Source organism: Poecilia latipinna, unplaced genomic scaffold (genome assembly GCF_001443285.1).
Source record: "Poecilia latipinna isolate Pla-1442-1.1 unplaced genomic scaffold, P_latipinna-1.0 Scaffold4, whole genome shotgun sequence".
NCBI lineage: Eukaryota > Metazoa > Chordata > Actinopteri > Cyprinodontiformes > Poeciliidae > Poecilia > Poecilia latipinna.
The window spans coordinates 681,898-699,991 of record NW_015112620.1 but is presented as its reverse complement, the minus strand read 5'-3'; the positions used below and the strand labels follow the sequence as shown (position 1 = coordinate 699,991).

At 40.0% G+C, this 18,094-nt stretch overlaps 2 protein-coding genes across 7 annotated transcripts in view; both read right to left on the bottom strand.

Moving 5' to 3' along the window:
• Nucleotides 1–4,171: 4,171 nt before the first annotated feature.
• Nucleotides 4,172–12,189, bottom strand: LOC106958691 (paralemmin-3-like). The gene is made up of 7 exons (XM_015050770.1): nucleotides 12,175–12,189; nucleotides 10,822–10,899; nucleotides 10,618–10,745; nucleotides 9,649–9,697; nucleotides 8,621–8,651; nucleotides 7,307–7,357; nucleotides 4,172–5,879 (listed from the first exon to the last, which is right to left on the bottom strand). The coding sequence occupies exons 1-7, from the start codon at nucleotides 12,187–12,189 to the stop codon at nucleotides 4,819–4,821; spliced, it is 1,413 nt and encodes a 470-aa protein (XP_014906256.1). The 3' UTR covers nucleotides 4,172–4,818.
• Nucleotides 12,190–12,282: 93 nt separating this feature from the next.
• The window catches only part of palm3 (paralemmin 3), a 38,620-nt gene continuing 32,808 nt past the window's right edge, over nucleotides 12,283–18,094 (bottom strand). For 5 of the 6 annotated variants that reach the window (XM_015056363.1, XM_015056284.1, XM_015056680.1 and 2 more), the window contains 4 exons: nucleotides 17,760–17,808; nucleotides 16,732–16,762; nucleotides 15,418–15,468; nucleotides 12,283–13,990 (listed from right to left, as the gene is read on the bottom strand). In XM_015056363.1, coding sequence (XP_014911849.1) covers nucleotides 12,930–13,990; nucleotides 15,418–15,468; nucleotides 16,732–16,762; nucleotides 17,760–17,808 — 1,192 coding nt within the window. In that variant the 3' untranslated portion in view covers nucleotides 12,283–12,929. The remainder of the gene's footprint in view (nucleotides 13,991–15,417; nucleotides 15,469–16,731; nucleotides 16,763–17,759; nucleotides 17,809–18,094) is intronic. The other variant, XM_015056528.1, reaches the window with a different exon arrangement.

Below are 18,094 nucleotides of genomic sequence, written 5' to 3'. Positions count from 1 at the left end.
GCAGGGTAACATGTTGCTTTTTGTTTGTCCGTCTCAAGATATTCTAATAAAACACATTAAAGTTTGTGGTTGTTTAAAATATTAAGGGGATGTATAAGAGCAACAAAGTATCATAGCTAAATTCCTACAGGGACATTGAGTCCTTGAGTGTGCATGCTTTTTGTGCCGCTGAAGTAGTTGAAATACTATATTCAGAAATGATTTATCTTTTTCAAACAGGTTCCAGTCACATCCTTCACACACTGTTGAAGTTTAGTCTTGGTTAAGAATGACTAAGCCTCTTTAGTGAAGGTCAATTTATCCAAATACCGAGAGGGAGGCAGAAAACCACTCATGTCTTTTATTGCTTTTGTCCCATTTATAAATGAACCAGTGCTTCTCAGACTTCCATCATAAAAGTCAACATTTATTTAAAGTTCAACAACAGATGAAGAATCTGCACTACAGTATTACACAAGTGTCGGGTTTTCAACTTTAACTTTCAAGGATTAAATCAAGAACAAGAAATCAAGTGGTTTTGTGTGTTTATTACAGATTGTTTTGAGAGTTTCTTTAGTGTTTAATTTTTCCGCGATTCTGTTTTCCGGCATCATCATTGGTCTGGACACAGCTCCTTAGTGGGGTCCATCATAGCAGGCGGAGGCATATTCAGACACTCCACCTGAGCTCTGAACTCCTCCAGCTCCTCCTGGTCCAGCTGCCTCCTCCTGCTGAACAGGTAGAAGTGAACCCTCTTCCCCGACTCGGCATCCATGCGCATCAGCAGGCAGTCACGACAGGATGTGTGGACGTAAGCGGCGCTCAGGTTGCTTTTGTCTGTCCCATCGAAGGTGAAGCTGCTGCCCTCCAGGGTGATGTTGATGGAGCTGTACGTGCAGTTGCCGTGCAACCGGATGCTGCGGGTGTAGGAAATGCTGGTGTCACTGGTGGTGCTGGCGAAGTTTATGGAGGCGCTGTCTCTCTGCTTGAAGCGCTCCAGAAACGGGGGGTGGCTCAGGCTGCCCGCCACCAAAGCCCACTTCCCCTCCAGACGGCGAGTGTCCAGTCGATCTAAGGGCCGCACCGACTCTTCGCAGGTCAAAGGAGCTGAACGGCTCACGGGTAACAAACAGAGAACAGCGACGGCACACACGACAGGAATCATGATGTTCTGTCTATGCAGTCGCTTATAGAGCCAGTGAGGCAGACAGTGAAATATGGCTGTTTTTATAGTTGTTCCAGAGATGTGCGATTTCACAATGCAGCCATTTTTCACCTGGGGAATTTTGTGATTATGAAATCACCTCTCAGTCTGTGACCGATTGCGACATTTGTGAACTTTCTCTCATCGGTTGTAAAGGCACTGAATTCTTGCACACAGAACGAACCTGAATTCATTTGGGGATTAAATCCAAAAAGAAAAAAAGTATGCATAGATTAGTAGTGGGTGAACAGAATGAAAGAAGCAACAGCATATTTTATGAGTTTAGACTAAAATCATTCTAATTGAAGTAGGTATGTTCCATTAATGAAACTATTTGTGTCGTTATGAGCATCATGATTCATAAACTTTTAATCAGTTTTCCCTGTTAGTGTTTTTTGATTTGGAGAAAGTGATTTCTGTTACACTGACATGCCTGAGGGAGTGCTGTAGGAAATGATTTGATTCAAGATTCACAGACAGTTCAACTCACAACTTTATATACACTCTTTACAGGCATGGATCTCATGTTTACCTATTTGAATAATCCAGTTCTCCACGGTGGAATGACTATGTAACACAAACAACAACTGAGAGTTGATTGTGAATGTTTTCCAGTCCACACAGGATCATGTTCTTGAGAGCGTAGAGACCAAGGTCAGTGTTGGTAGGGGGCTTGTGTGGTGTCGCTGCTTTCTGAGTGTTCAGTCAGCTCCTTTGTTTTTATCACTGTGCATAATAAGTAAGCTGTTCACCAGAAACTACATTGTAAAGTATTCCCTTCCTACTTCTTTTTCATATATAGTTTAGCAATATATGAAGGGTGTAAGGGTGTATATATCACCAGCAAACATTTCACAATACTGTTGAAGTTTTGAGTGGCTTTACACAGCTGGTGATTTAGTGAGTTTATAGAAGGAGGCTTAGAAGACATTTTTGTGGAGCTCCACTTTTCAGGATGATAACCCCAGATGTGTATTTGTGTAATAATAATAATAATAGCAATAACAGCAACAACAACAAGAACAATAATAATAATAATGATAAAGATAAAAAAAGACGAGTTGAGTAAATGCACAACATAATTGATCAAAATCTTTCTTGAATACTTTGTGTTTTGGACATTTTAAAAACTGAAAATCTGTTTTTTTAATGCACTTGTATATTGAAACGGATGTAAAAACGACATCAATGGGTAATGACTAATGGATTGTTTGCTCTGATGTTGGTGATGTTCTGTAGTCAAGGTTCGTCACATTATCAAATACAATTAAACAGACAGAGACACAGCTGGGTTGTTTGGCTTTGAACATTCTGGAATTTTTTCTGTTTGCTTGCGATGTTTAAACTTCCAGTTTGACAACAGATAAGAGATAACTCTTGAAGCGAACCTACAAAGATGCAAGTTTGATAAAAGGTAGGGATTGTGACAACATAATTACACAACAACTCTGAATTCAGTAAAAAGGAACCTGTTAATGCAGATATGACATTTGTAATGTTCTCATACAGCTGTCATGATAAAAGAAAGGGAAACAATGTCCAAAATGAATTGTATTCCGTTTCCTTGGTCCAAAATCTTGAAGACCAGCTGGACTTTGGGTAGTCCTTATCGAAATGAGCTGCTTAGTCTTTAAGTTCAGGAAATGTCCAAGTTAAAGGTTATGATTTGATATGTTTATGACTTAGTTGTGCCCCTGGTGATGGCCAGGGACCCAGAGTTTACACTGGGCAGAAAGGGATGTCATATTTTGGGACCTCGGGAAACCATTTGAACTGTTGTTTCTAGGGAGAATAATTATACAATATACACTTTCAATGACTTTCCAAAGGAGGAATTTGTGCACAAATTGTAGGTTTTCTCTTATCCAAGCAAGGATAAAATTCTATCTTTGGTCTTAGGAAATTGTACACGAATATTTGGGTAAATGTGGCCAGGAGTTGTACTTCTACCACACACTTTTTCAAGCCTTGTGTCAGTTCTTGCCATGAATCAGAATTTACTCAATGGTCACTGAGCTGTAAGTGGACATAATTCAAATTAAGACTTCTGAGACACAAGGAAACACAAAATAAGACTTTTGTAGTTAGTTACGCATAACAAAGGCTAGTAACACCAGTGCATCCTTTTGATCATTTTCTCACTGTGAGACCACCATCAACCTTCTGTTTGATTACAAGAGGGAGTGTCTCTTTCTGCAACCACACTTTGGTATATCTGCTCTGTTGCAGGATGGGATGCAGACATCTGTGCTCAACAGGAGCCGGAAGAGAGCGTCCGACTTTCCCACAAGAACGCCGATGTTAACCACGAGCCGGCAGAGAAACGAAACTACTCGGGCAGATTCCTCAGACGTTTCAGTACTTGCTTAAGTGAAGAATATGAGACCAGCTGGAAGAAAAGTACAGCCTCTGAGGTTCTCAATACTGCTTTCTTTACAGGCCATATTTTCTGTTTTGAAGAAAAATTGTGTTTTCAACTGTTTTTATTAACATAAATCTAAAAATAAGAAAACACATCCTCTAGCAATTATAGTTGGAGGCTTAATGGGGTATATCGCCACCAGCTTTCCACATCTAGACTGAAAATTCTGTAAAAAGCTTCTTCCATCTTCTCATCAGTTTGGACCAGATTCCCCATCAATGGTGAAGAATGCTGTTTTTTTTTATCTAACATTCTCTAATAAATAAATCTATACCGGGATTAAATTACACACAGATGGACTTTTTTTTTTTTTTACTAATTAGCTACACTTTTATGAAAGGGAAACCAAGTAAAGACAAAAAAAAAGTACTCATGCAATTATTTTTCATTCCGCTTCACAGTTTTGCACGACCTTGTTTTGGTTCATCAGAGAAGATCCCAATAAGATGAACCCTCACACTCTCAGGGTTCATCTGAAAACGATTCGAATGCGCCAAGTAAGACGAAAGACAAATTCTAACCAGGAGCTCAGATCCTGCGTATAGACATCAAGACGTGACACAGAGTAGCACAAACGTCGGTTTAATCATGAACCCGTCCAACAGTCGCATCAACGCTCCAAAGATCCACAAGCAGTTTTGTTTACAGTATGTACACCAATTCACAGAAATACTATATTCACACTTTCAGGTATTCAAAAATAATTCTGTCTTTTAAAATCGTCTGAGGTTCCTAAAATGCTAACTGGTGGTCCCAGTTTATAAATAAAATCAATACTGCGTATGACACTATAACAATGTTCCAGATTAATTAAAAATTTTACTTGGACTATTAGTGTTGCCCATAAAATGCCTAAATGGATAGAAGTGTTAGAAATCAAAGACAAAAACAAGTTTCACCAGATATGTTCAAATATTTATTACTGCAAATAGCATTTTGTTTTTACTTGACTGCAACTTAGTTGTGGAGGTGCTTGTAGTCTAACTAGTTTATGTCTAAAACAATGAAGGTTCTCTCAAACTCAACAAAGTCCTCCATGTTTTAGTTTTGTTTGTACAAAGAGAATTTAATAAGGTTGTTCCAGGTAATGAGCTAATGAGGCTAAAAATCCGTAATATCAAGCTGTTTCAGGTTTGAGTAGTAGGAAAAAAAATAATAAAAAATGCAGCAAAAATGGAATGGATGCATAAAACCAAGGTGACCGGAGGAACGATTACATGACAGAGCAGCACTGGCAGGTTTGTTGTTTGGGCGTCTCAGATTTCTCCCCCTGGCTCGCTTTGCTTGGGCTCCGTGTCTCTGAACAGGGAAGGCTGTTCGGTCCTGCGAGTTCTACGTTCAGGTCGGGGGATGGGATTTTCTGCAGAAGGGCCTCCTGCTCTCCAGGCTCTGCCTCTGTGTTCTGGTTGTCCTGGGAATCAGTCAGAAGCACCTCCTGGAACTGGCCGAGATTACAGGCACGTTCCTCCACTTTTACTGCTTCTTCAGTCACGTCGGGCGCCGCTGGTGGTTCAGCTTTGGCCTCAGCCTCCGTCTCCGAAATGAGAGCAGAGGGAGATGCTTCGGCATAGACGGGCACCAAAGAAACGGCACCAGAGTCCAGGGCTGTGGGTGGCTGTGGGCAGTCTGGCCCTTCCTGTTTTTCATCACGGCCTTCAACTTCTGTCCCTTCATCTGGCTGGCCGTTTGGTTCTGTATCGCCTTTAATGTCTCCTCTGTCTTCAGGTGTTAGCTGGTCTTTGACAGTGAGCTCAGCTGCTTCCCCATTCTCAGTCACAGGTGAAGTTTCTGGAGCTCCTCCTGCTTCTGGACCTCCTCCTGCTTCTGGACCTCCTCCTGTTTCTAGACCTCCTCCTGTTTCTAGACCTCCTCCTGTTTCTGCTACCTGCTCCACAACCTCTACAATCTCCTGAACTCCCTCTGGATTCTGCGTGAACTCCTGCTGGTCCTTCAGGGAAGAAAGGTCCCCAGAGACATCATCCCCTTCATCTGTGATGTACACACACTCTGCTCTCATCACCAGAGTCCCGTCTTCTTCTCCCTCCTCCTCATTCGCGTCAGCCTTTGGAACCTGACTGAGAGCAGTGGCAGTTGTGCTCATCTCTGACTCCATCTCAGCATTACTGGCATCCTTGGTGGTTCCGGCTGGTTCTATTGTGCTCGTCTCACTCTGCCCTGAGACGTCTTCGCCGCTGCCCCCGCCGTTGGTCAAAATGACTGCGGTTTCACCCTGTGGTGTATTTTGGTTCACTTTGATTTCATCACCAGCTGGTTCTGAAAAACACAGAATTGCATGTAAAAAAAAATAAATAAAAAATTATTAATAATACACAAATATCTTAACTCATAAAAATGAAGGGAACTATCTATTCATATTTCTCAACAAGCACTGCAATAACTAGAAAAACAGTTAAAAGTCAAAGAATTAAGTGACTTCTTCGACTATGTTAACTGGAACGGTGTTAGAGTTATGTTATATATTACATATTTATTTATTTGTTTGCACAAGCATGTGTGTGGGCACAGGAGCAGGAATCTTGAAGTTATTTGGAGCAACAAGTATTAGAGGATTTCCATATAAAAAGTGGTCGGAAACCTTTGAAGTACTGTAGTGCGTGGTGTGTCGCGAGTGAAAGTTGAGAGTTAGCGGCGTTGGACAGCTGAGTCATCAACTTTGAATGATTTTAATATAAAAAGACGTGCAGATTTTGTTTCAAGTTCTCTCCTGTTTCAGCGGCATCCCAACCGACACATCTGTACACCCGCTGCCCTTTAAAAATGCAAGATTTGCGCTTTAGTGCCCATCAAGGTGAATTCAGATTCATCACATTGGGTTACCGTTTTGTGAACTTTGGCTGCTCTTCACCCTCTTTCTTTAGGATGCAAATGTCTTGAGTTCAGTTGATGCAATGCATTCCGACAGTTACGCCGATAAGGGATCCCATGGTGTTACACAGCTTGGCATAAGATCGTGATGGAACAAAATTAACATAAAAAAATGAACAGAGAAAGGACGTATTTTCATCGGAGTTCCCCCTTCATGCTACATGTTATGGCTGCCTATGTGACTAAGCAGGATCTGTCTGCTAATCTGCTAATCTCAAACATAACACAAATAAAAAATGATATTTCCAAACTACCAAATGCAGCAGGCATTCTTGAATAAGTAGTGTTTCTTCCTGTTGATGAAAGTAGAGAGACTTGGAGGATACTCTAACCAAATATGCATAAATCAATTCTTCCCATTAAAAATAATGTTTCGGAAATATAAAAATGCATCCATCATACCCAACTCAAACATCTGTCAATGGAAAAATTTGACATCCTTAATTCAATTTTTTGCTGTGAATGTTATTTTGACTGCAAGGACGGACATTGCTATTGAAAACGGGAGTTTGAAATAGTTGCATTTTTTTCAGATGACGTTAAAATGGTTGCCAAGATCTGTAGAAGCGTAAAACCACAGCAAAAGAAAAAAAAAAAAATCAGCTCTACAATTCCATAAATGCCAGCTTGTTAGGCTCACAACCTGTGACTGAAGTTGAAATTAATCATGGCTTGCTCGGGTTGCAAAGACTATACCAACGACACGTAAGCTAAGTTTCGTAATGGAGTGATTTTCGATTGAAATCCGGTTGAAATAAAGAAACTTGTCAAAGCCACAGAACCTAAATCGATGCAGAGACATTCTTTCTACTCACCGTGTCTTAATGCTGTAGAATCTCCATTCTCCGAAACGTTGTAGATGTTTTCTGAGGGCAAAACAAATAGAGATCAACGGGTTATTTAATAAATACAACTGTGGATCCTCTGATGGCCTAATATTAAGGGTATTACAAGAAGGTGACCAAATCCTGACTAAACTAAGCCATATTATTTGTTTAAATAGCATCCACTTTGATTTTATTTCCTGCAAATTAAAAAAAAAAAACAACTGAAAACGAGCAAGCAGAGCAATAGAAGCACAGCTGCTGTGGTGAGTGACAGTAAAGTGCACTTAGTAAAAGGTCAGATGATTGGACAGATGAACATGCAAGCATTAAAAACAGGTGTCCAGATGGATGACGGCTATGCTTCGCTTTTCACTGTTACATAAATACTTGATGTCTGATTATACAGAGATATCAAGCTTGGTATCACATAGCAAAGAATCTTAAAGTATCACTTTTTTCTGATGTAAAAAAAAAAAAAAAATCCACTGAAATTCACTTTTCAAAATACACACTGCTATGAAGCAAACGTAGGGCAGCTTACACGTTTCCTCTGCTTTTTCTAATTGTCACACTTCAATACTTTAGAAGATAAAGAAGATGGCCTGGGCAAATGTAACAAAGCTGTCTTCAAAATGATGTTTTCATTTTGTAAGAAAGAGACGGGAAAGAGGCGCTGTGGGAGAATTCCACAGCCTGTCAGACATCTGGCATAAAAAAAAACATTTTTGTGATCTCCAAAACCCTTGAGAAGACATCCTGTGGACTGACGAGACCTCGGTGGAGTTTTTTGGGAGGTTATGCCCAACGTTAAATTTGGTGTAAAAACTAGCGCAGCACTCCAGAAAAACGTTGTGGTGGTGTCATGATGGTCTGAGGATGGTTTATTTTCAACAAAACCAAGTAGCACCGCAGGACAGTGATCCGAAGCGCACCAGCAATGCTGAATTTAATCAATTATGCAAAGAAGCGTGGTTCAAAGTTCCTCCACAGTGACGTAAAAGAATCATTGTCGGGTATCGCTGCGTGGCAGCTGTTGCCGCAAAACGGTGACCTTTGTTCCCTTCTTACTTGTTGTTTGTTCAGATAATAACAGGATGGATTTTTTTTTTTTACACTTTCAAATATGCCAGCTGCATGAGTGAAATGGATTCGTGGCTCATCTCTCAGCTAAAACCGAATCAACAGTGGAAGCAGGAGGGTTGCTGCTTCATGAGTGTTTTACCATTTGGCTCTGAATTGAATGCATACTTTTTATGCCACTGCAGTTCTGATCCAGCTTTATGTTCATTTCGTTCCACATACCTGCTTTGGTTTCTGCCTCTTTTAATGCCTCCTGTGAGGAAGAGGGAGAAGCAGAGAACTTAAATTAGAATCGCATGAAAAGGTGAATCTGTCATGTCTCATCAGAAACTGCCTTAAAAAAAAAAAGAAAAAAGAAATATATTGTTGTAACACACTTCCTTTGGTGACATTCCGAATCTGTGTCTGACGCCTTAACCAGCTAAAACCATGGTGATGGTTTAATTTTGAATCTCTGGCATTTGAACCACGCTGAAACTTCTGCCTCGTCACCAGAGGGAGCGATTGAGCTGGAAAGGCTTGGTGTAGAAGTGTGCAAAGCTTCAATTGCGAAAAAGAGAAGTTTACTTATCCTTGGGCCCCCTTTAACAGAAATGTGACCCCTTTTACTGCACCTTGTAAGATCAGATTTAAAACAACAAAAATAAATTAACCTTATGCAAAAAAAATGCACTCTCTATTTGTGAAGTTGTCCAAAACTTGCCCCAAAGTGAATTTTTAAACTTACTTACTTGCTTATTAGAAGAATTATGTAACAATGTCACTTTCATCTTACCTTGATGAAAATTAATAATATGCATTTGTATATTCAAACATTTAATTAAAAAAAATTACTGGAATGTTGATCTAAGGAAAAGAAACTGAATCACACAGTAGACCCAGAGAAGCTGCAGAACGCAATGTACAACGCAATTTTTTTTTTTTTTTTTAAATTAGCAACAGATGTGCTAATAAAATGCATAACTGGTGGCAAAACAATTATTTAAGAGTGGATCAAGCTCTCTACTTTTTTATGTTAAAGTGCTGCTCACATTCATAAAGTTCCTGCTTTTCAACAGGGGGTGCTACATCAAAGGTACACTGAGCGAGCAAATGCATTATGCATGGCAGAGAGCCACAGAGAGGCGATGTGGGAAATTTCCTGCCTAATAGAAGATGATGTAGCAAACAAATTCGACACATATTCCAGCCCCTCTTTTGTGTGCACAATGCGAGCGTAAACGTGCGCCTTCCACAAGAGATTTGCTCACCATTTCGTGATCTTTCTGTGCAGTCACCTGCTGATCCTCCGACTGCAACCTGAGACGGACACACAAGCGTGTAAGTACGCACATGGATGAAAGAGGCAACGCATTCAAACTCTATGTGGCTTTCACAGAGCAGTAGACATTGTACCGTGGTGAAAGATAATTCATTTCAGCACGAAAAACACTTTACAGCTCCCAAGGGGAAATTAAGCAAATCAGAGGAGGAAAAACTGTTTAACAGTGGCATTTGTCTTTTTTTTAAACTAATATTGATGATGTGTGTTAACAGTGTGTGTAAAATGTTTTGTTAAAAAGAGGATCTTTTTTGAAAAAAGTGTACTTCAGATCTTGAAGACTATAAATATGACATGATGACAAAAAAAAAAAAAAAAAAAAAAAAAAAAGTAAAAATACCAACCATAGGTTTTGTGGCTGAGCTCTAACGACCAGTTTCGTAAAGCTCAGACCTGCAGGTATCAGTTTTACCCGACCCCCATTTCTCTTTAGGAGCTTTAAACACCAAATTACTTTCTTCACTGACTAAACAAAACATTTCCACCAAAATAACACTTTTGTTTTTCAAAAACAGACTAGAACGTTCTCTGTTTCTTACTGCTATTTACCTGTTAGTATAACCCTGCTGACAATTTTCTTTGATTCTTAAGAAATTATTAAAATATACATATTTTTTGAGTCTCTAATGGCAGTCATTTCTCAATTTCTTGACATATCTACAGAGAAAAAAAAAATCTGTCGATAAAAACGAGAACATAATGTGCCAAAGTTAAAATCTCATCAAAACAAACAGAACGGAAAAGGTTGCATCCATGAATTTAAATTACCTGCTATGTACCAGCTGTACACATACAAAAAAAAGAAGAAATTATGCTGCCAGCCTCTCCACCTGTTTTAACAATCCCAAACTCTTCCTCTTTCTCTGACTAGCATCCACATACACAAAACAGACAGTACCTGTCAGCATGCTTTTCCATATCCTGCTCTTGTGTTCCCCACAGAGAGGAAACGGTGTTCTGGGTGTTTGGTGACAAGGGAGACAAAGGATTTCCTTCCATCAGCCACTGATCTCTTAAAGACTTCCTCTGGAATTTAAGCAAGAGGGTAAGAGGGAAAAAAAAAAAAAAAAAAAAGATTAGTGTTAATCAAGTTTTGCCTGACCTGAAGGACTATGCAGAGCAGCTCTGTGTGGTTCTGAAGATACAACCTTAGTCTGANCCAGCTGGACTTTGGGTAGTCCTTATCGAAATGAGCTGCTTAGTCTTTAAGTTCAGGAAATGTCCAAGTTAAAGGTTATGATTTGATATGTTTATGACTTAGTTGTGCCCCTGGTGATGGCCAGGGACCCAGAGTTTACACTGGGCAGAAAGGGATGTCATATTTTGGGACCTCGGGAAACCATTTGAACTGTTGTTTCTAGGGAGAATAATTATACAATATACACTTTCAATGACTTTCCAAAGGAGGAATTTGTGCACAAATTGTAGGTTTTCTCTTATCCAAGCAAGGATAAAATTCTATCTTTGGTCTTAGGAAATTGTACACGAATATTTGGGTAAATGTGGCCAGGAGTTGTACTTCTACCACACACTTTTTCAAGCCTTGTGTCAGTTCTTGCCATGAATCAGAATTTACTCAATGGTCACTGAGCTGTAAGTGGACATAATTCAAATTAAGACTTCTGAGACACAAGGAAACACAAAATAAGACTTTTGTAGTTAGTTACGCATAACAAAGGCTAGTAACACCAGTGCATCCTTTTGATCATTTTCTCACTGTGAGACCACCATCAACCTTCTGTTTGATTACAAGAGGGAGTGTCTCTTTCTGCAACCACACTTTGGTATATCTGCTCTGTTGCAGGATGGGATGCAGACATCTGTGCTCAACAGGAGCCGGAAGAGAGCGTCCGACTTTCCCACAAGAACGCCGATGTTAACCACGAGCCGGCAGAGAAACGAAACTACTCGGGCAGATTCCTCAGACGTTTCAGTACTTGCTTAAGTGAAGAATATGAGACCAGCTGGAAGAAAAGTACAGCCTCTGAGGTTCTCAATACTGCTTTCTTTACAGGCCATATTTTCTGTTTTGAAGAAAAATTGTGTTTTCAACTGTTTTTATTAACATAAATCTAAAAATAAGAAAACACATCCTCTAGCAATTATAGTTGGAGGCTTAATGGGGTATATCGCCACCAGCTTTCCACATCGAGACTGAAAATTCTGTAAAAAGCTTCTTCCATCTTCTCATCAGTTTGGACCAGATTCCCCATCAATGGTGAAGAATGCTGTTTTTTTTTATCTAACATTCTCTAATAAATAAATCTATACCGGGATTAAATTACACACAGATGGACTTTTTTTTTTTTTTACTAATTAGCTACACTTTTATGAAAGGGAAACCAAGTAAAGACAAAAAAAAAGTACTCATGCAATTATTTTTCATTCCGCTTCACAGTTTTGCACGACTTTGTTTTGGTTCATCAGAGAAGATCCCAATAAGATGAACCCTCACACTCTCAGGGTTCATCTGAAAACGATTCGAATGCGCCAAGTAAGACGAAAGACAAATTCTAACCAGGAGCTCAGATCCTGCGTATAGACATCAAGACGTGACACAGAGTAGCACAAACGTCGGTTTAATCATGAACCCGTCCAACAGTCGCATCAACGCTCCAAAGATCCACAAGCAGTTTTGTTTACAGTATGTACACCAATTCACAGAAATACTATATTCACACTTTCAGGTATTCAAAAATAATTCTGTCTTTTAAAATCGTCTGAGGTTCCTAAAATGCTAACTGGTGGTCCCAGTTTATAAATAAAATCAATACTGCGTATGACACTATAACAATGTTCCAGATTAATTAAAAATTTTACTTGGACTATTAGTGTTGCCCATAAAATGCCTAAATGGATAGAAGTGTTAGAAATCAAAGACAAAAACAAGTTTCACCAGCTATGGTCAAATATTTATTACTGCAAATAGCATTTTGTTTTTACTTGACTGCAACTTAGTTGTGGAGGTGCTTGTAGTCTAACTAGTTTATGTCTAAAACAATGAAGGTTCTCTCAAACTCAACAAAGTCCTCCATGTTTTAGTTTTGTTTGTACAAAGAGAATTTAATAAGGTTGTTCCAGGTAATGAGCTAATGAGGCTAAAAATCCGTAATATCAAGCTGTTTCAGGTTTGAGTAGTAGGAAAAAAAATAATAAAAAATGCAGCAAAAATGGAATGGATGCATAAAACCAAGGTGACCGGAGGAACGATTACATGACAGAGCAGCACTGGCAGGTTTGTTGTTTGGGCGTCTCAGATTTCTCCCCCTGGCTCGCTTTGCTTGGGCTCCGTGTCTCTGAACAGGGAAGGCTGTTCGGTCCTGCGAGTTCTACGTTCAGGTCGGGGGATGGGATTTTCTGCAGAAGGGCCTCCTGCTCTCCAGGCTCTGCCTCTGTGTTCTGGTTGTCCTGGGAATCAGTCAGAAGCACCTCCTGGAACTGGCCGAGATTACAGGCACGTTCCTCCACTTTTACTGCTTCTTCAGTCACGTCGGGCGCCGCTGGTGGTTCAGCTTTGGCCTCAGCCTCCGTCTCCGAAATGAGAGCAGAGGGAGATGCTTCGGCATAGACGGGCACCAAAGAAACGGCACCAGAGTCCAGGGCTGTGGGTGGCTGTGGGCAGTCTGGCCCTTCCTGTTTTTCATCACGGCCTTCAACTTCTGTCCCTTCATCTGGCTGGCCGTTTGGTTCTGTATCGCCTTTAATGTCTCCTCTGTCTTCAGGTGTTAGCTGGTCTTTGACAGTGAGCTCAGCTGCTTCCCCATTCTCAGTCACAGGTGAAGTTTCTGGAGCTCCTCCTGCTTCTGGACCTCCTCCTGCTTCTGGACCTCCTCCTGTTTCTAGACCTCCTCCTGTTTCTAGACCTCCTCCTGTTTCTGCTACCTGCTCCACAACCTCTACAATCTCCTGAACTCCCTCTGGATTCTGCGTGAACTCCTGCTGGTCCTTCAGGGAAGAAAGGTCCCCAGAGACATCATCCCCTTCATCTGTGATGTACACACACTCTGCTCTCATCACCAGAGTCCCGTCTTCTTCTCCCTCCTCCTCATTCGCGTCAGCCTTTGGAACCTGACTGAGAGCAGTGGCAGTTGTGCTCATCTCTGACTCCATCTCAGCATTACTGGCATCCTTGGTGGTTCCGGCTGGTTCTATTGTGCTCGTCTCACTCTGCCCTGAGACGTCTTCGCCGCTGCCCCCGCCGTTGGTCAAAATGACTGCGGTTTCACCCTGTGGTGTATTTTGGTTCACTTTGATTTCATCACCAGCTGGTTCTGAAAAACACAGAATTGCATGTAAAAAAAAATAAATAAAAAATTATTAATAATACACAAATATCTTAACTCATAAAAATGAAGGGAACTATCTATTCATATTTCTCAACAAGCACTGCAATAACTAGAAAAACAGTTAAAAGTCAAAGAATTAAGTGACTTCTTCGACTATGTTAACTGGAACGGTGTTAGAGTTATGTTATATATTACATATTTATTTATTTGTTTGCACAAGCATGTGTGTGGGCACAGGAGCAGGAATCTTGAAGTTATTTGGAGCAACAAGTATTAGAGGATTTCCATATAAAAAGTGGTCGGAAACCTTTGAAGTACTGTAGTGCGTGGTGTGTCGCGAGTGAAAGTTGAGAGTTAGCGGCGTTGGACAGCTGAGTCATCAACTTTGAATGATTTTAATATAAAAAGACGTGCAGATTTTGTTTCAAGTTCTCTCCTGTTTCAGCGGCATCCCAACCGACACATCTGTACACCCGCTGCCCTTTAAAAATGCAAGATTTGCGCTTTAGTGCCCATCAAGGTGAATTCAGATTCATCACATTGGGTTACCGTTTTGTGAACTTTGGCTGCTCTTCACCCTCTTTCTTTAGGATGCAAATGTCTTGAGTTCAGTTGATGCAATGCATTCCGACAGTTACGCCGATAAGGGATCCCATGGTGTTACACAGCTTGGCATAAGATCGTGATGGAACAAAATTAACATAAAAAAATGAACAGAGAAAGGACGTATTTTCATCGGAGTTCCCCCTTCATGCTACATGTTATGGCTGCCTATGTGACTAAGCAGGATCTGTCTGCTAATCTGCTAATCTCAAACATAACACAAATAAAAAATGATATTTCCAAACTACCAAATGCAGCAGGCATTCTTGAATAAGTAGTGTTTCTTCCTGTTGATGAAAGTAGAGAGACTTGGAGGATACTCTAACCAAATATGCATAAATCAATTCTTCCCATTAAAAATAATGTTTCGGAAATATAAAAATGCATCCATCATACCCAACTCAAACATCTGTCAATGGAAAAATTTGACATCCTTAATTCAATTTTTTGCTGTGAATGTTATTTTGACTGCAAGGACGGACATTGCTATTGAAAACGGGAGTTTGAAATAGTTGCATTTTTTTCAGATGACGTTAAAATGGTTGCCAAGATCTGTAGAAGCGTAAAACCACAGCAAAAGAAAAAAAAAAAAATCAGCTCTACAATTCCATAAATGCCAGCTTGTTAGGCTCACAACCTGTGACTGAAGTTGAAATTAATCATGGCTTGCTCGGGTTGCAAAGACTATACCAACGACACGTAAGCTAAGTTTCGTAATGGAGTGATTTTCGATTGAAATCCGGTTGAAATAAAGAAACTTGTCAAAGCCACAGAACCTAAATCGATGCAGAGACATTCTTTCTACTCACCGTGTCTTAATGCTGTAGAATCTCCATTCTCCGAAACGTTGTAGATGTTTTCTGAGGGCAAAACAAATAGAGATCAACGGGTTATTTAATAAATACAACTGTGGATCCTCTGATGGCCTAATATTAAGGGTATTACAAGAAGGTGACCAAATCCTGACTAAACTAAGCCATATTATTTGTTTAAATAGCATCCACTTTGATTTTATTTCCTGCAAATTAAAAAAAAAAAACAACTGAAAACGAGCAAGCAGAGCAATAGAAGCACAGCTGCTGTGGTGAGTGACAGTAAAGTGCACTTAGTAAAAGGTCAGATGATTGGACAGATGAACATGCAAGCATTAAAAACAGGTGTCCAGATGGATGACGGCTATGCTTCGCTTTTCACTGTTACATAAATACTTGATGTCTGATTATACAGAGATATCAAGCTTGGTATCACATAGCAAAGAATCTTAAAGTATCACTTTTTTCTGATGTAAAAAAAAAAAAAAAATCCACTGAAATTCACTTTTCAAAATACACACTGCTATGAAGCAAACGTAGGGCAGCTTACACGTTTCCTCTGCTTTTTCTAATTGTCACACTTCAATACTTTAGAAGATAAAGAAGATGGCCTGGGCAAATGTAACAAAGCTGTCTTCAAAATGATGTTTTCATTTTGTAAGAAAGAGACGGGAAAGAGGCGCTGTGGGAGAATTCCACAGCCTGTCAGACATCTGGCATAAAAAAAAACATTTTTGTGATCTCCAAAACCCTTGAGAAGACATCCTGTGGACTGACGAGACCTCGGTGGAGTTTTTTGGGAGGTTATGCCCAACGTTAAATTTGGTGTAAAAACTAGCGCAGCACTCCAGAAAAACGTTGTGGTGGTGTCATGATGGTCTGAGGATGGTTTATTTTCAACAAAACCAAGTAGCACCGCAGGACAGTGATCCGAAGCGCACCAGCAATGCTGAATTTAATCAATTATGCAAAGAAGCGTGGTTCAAAGTTCCTCCACAGTGACGTAAAAGAATCATTGTCGGGTATCGCTGCGTGGCAGCTGTTGCCGCAAAACGGTGACCTTTGTTCCCTTCTTACTTGTTGTTTGTTCAGATAATAACAGGATGGATTTTTTTTTTTTACACTTTCAAATATGCCAGCTGCATGAGTGAAATGGATTCGTGGCTCATCTCTCAGCTAAAACCGAATCAACAGTGGAAGCAGGAGGGTTGCTGCTTCATGAGTGTTTTACCATTTGGCTCTGAATTGAATGCATACTTTTTATGCCACTGCAGTTCTGATCCAGCTTTATGTTCATTTCGTTCCACATACCTGCTTTGGTTTCTGCCTCTTTTAATGCCTCCTGTGAGGAAGAGGGAGAAGCAGAGAACTTAAATTAGAATCGCATGAAAAGGTGAATCTGTCATGTCTCATCAGAAACTGCCTTAAAAAAAAAAAGAAAAAAGAAATATATTGTTGTAACACACTTCCTTTGGTGACATTCCGAATCTGTGTCTGACGCCTTAACCAGCTAAAACCATGGTGATGGTTTAATTTTGAATCTCTGGCATTTGAACCACGCTGAAACTTCTGCCTCGTCACCAGAGGGAGCGATTGAGCTGGAAAGGCTTGGTGTAGAAGTGTGCAAAGCTTCAATTGCGAAAAAGAGAAGTTTACTTATCCTTGGGCCCCCTTTAACAGAAATGTGACCCCTTTTACTGCACCTTGTAAGATCAGATTTAAAACAACAAAAATAAATTAACCTTATGCAAAAAAAATGCACTCTCTATTTGTGAAGTTGTCCAAAACTTGCCCCAAAGTGAATTTTTAAACTTACTTACTTGCTTATTAGAAGAATTATGTAACAATGTCACTTTCATCTTACCTTGATGAAAATTAATAATATGCATTTGTATATTCAAACATTTAATTAAAAAAAATTACTGGAATGTTGATCTAAGGAAAAGAAACTGAATCACACAGTAGACCCAGAGAAGCTGCAGAACGCAATGTACAACGCAATTTTTTTTTTTTTTTTTAAATTAGCAACAGATGTGCTAATAAAATGCATAACTGGTGGCAAAACAATTATTTAAGAGTGGATCAAGCTCTCTACTTTTTTATGTTAAAGTGCTGCTCACATTCATAAAGTTCCTGCTTTTCAACAGGGGGTGCTACATCAAAGGTACACTGAGCGAGCAAATGCATTATGCATGGCAGAGAGCCACAGAGAGGCGATGTGGGAAATTTCCTGCCTAATAGAAGATGATGTAGCAAACAAGTTCGACACATATTCCAGCCCCTCTTTTGTGTGCACAATGCGAGCGTAAACGTGCGCCTTCCACAAGAGATTTGCTCACCATTTCGTGATCTTTCTGTGCAGTCACCTGCTGATCCTCCGACTGCAACCTGAGACGGACACACAAGCGTGTAAGTACGCACATGGATGAAAGAGGCAACGCATTCAAACTCTATGTGGCTTTCACAGAGCAGTAGACATTGTACCGTGGTGAAAGATAATTCATTTCAGCACGAAAAACACTTTACAGCTCCCAAGGGGAAATTAAGCAAATCAGAGGAGGAAAAACTGTTTAACAGTGGCATTTGTCTTTTTTTTAAACTAATATTGATGATGTGTGTTAACAGTGTGTGTAAAATGTTTTGTTAAAAAGAGGATCTTTTTTGAAAAAAGTGT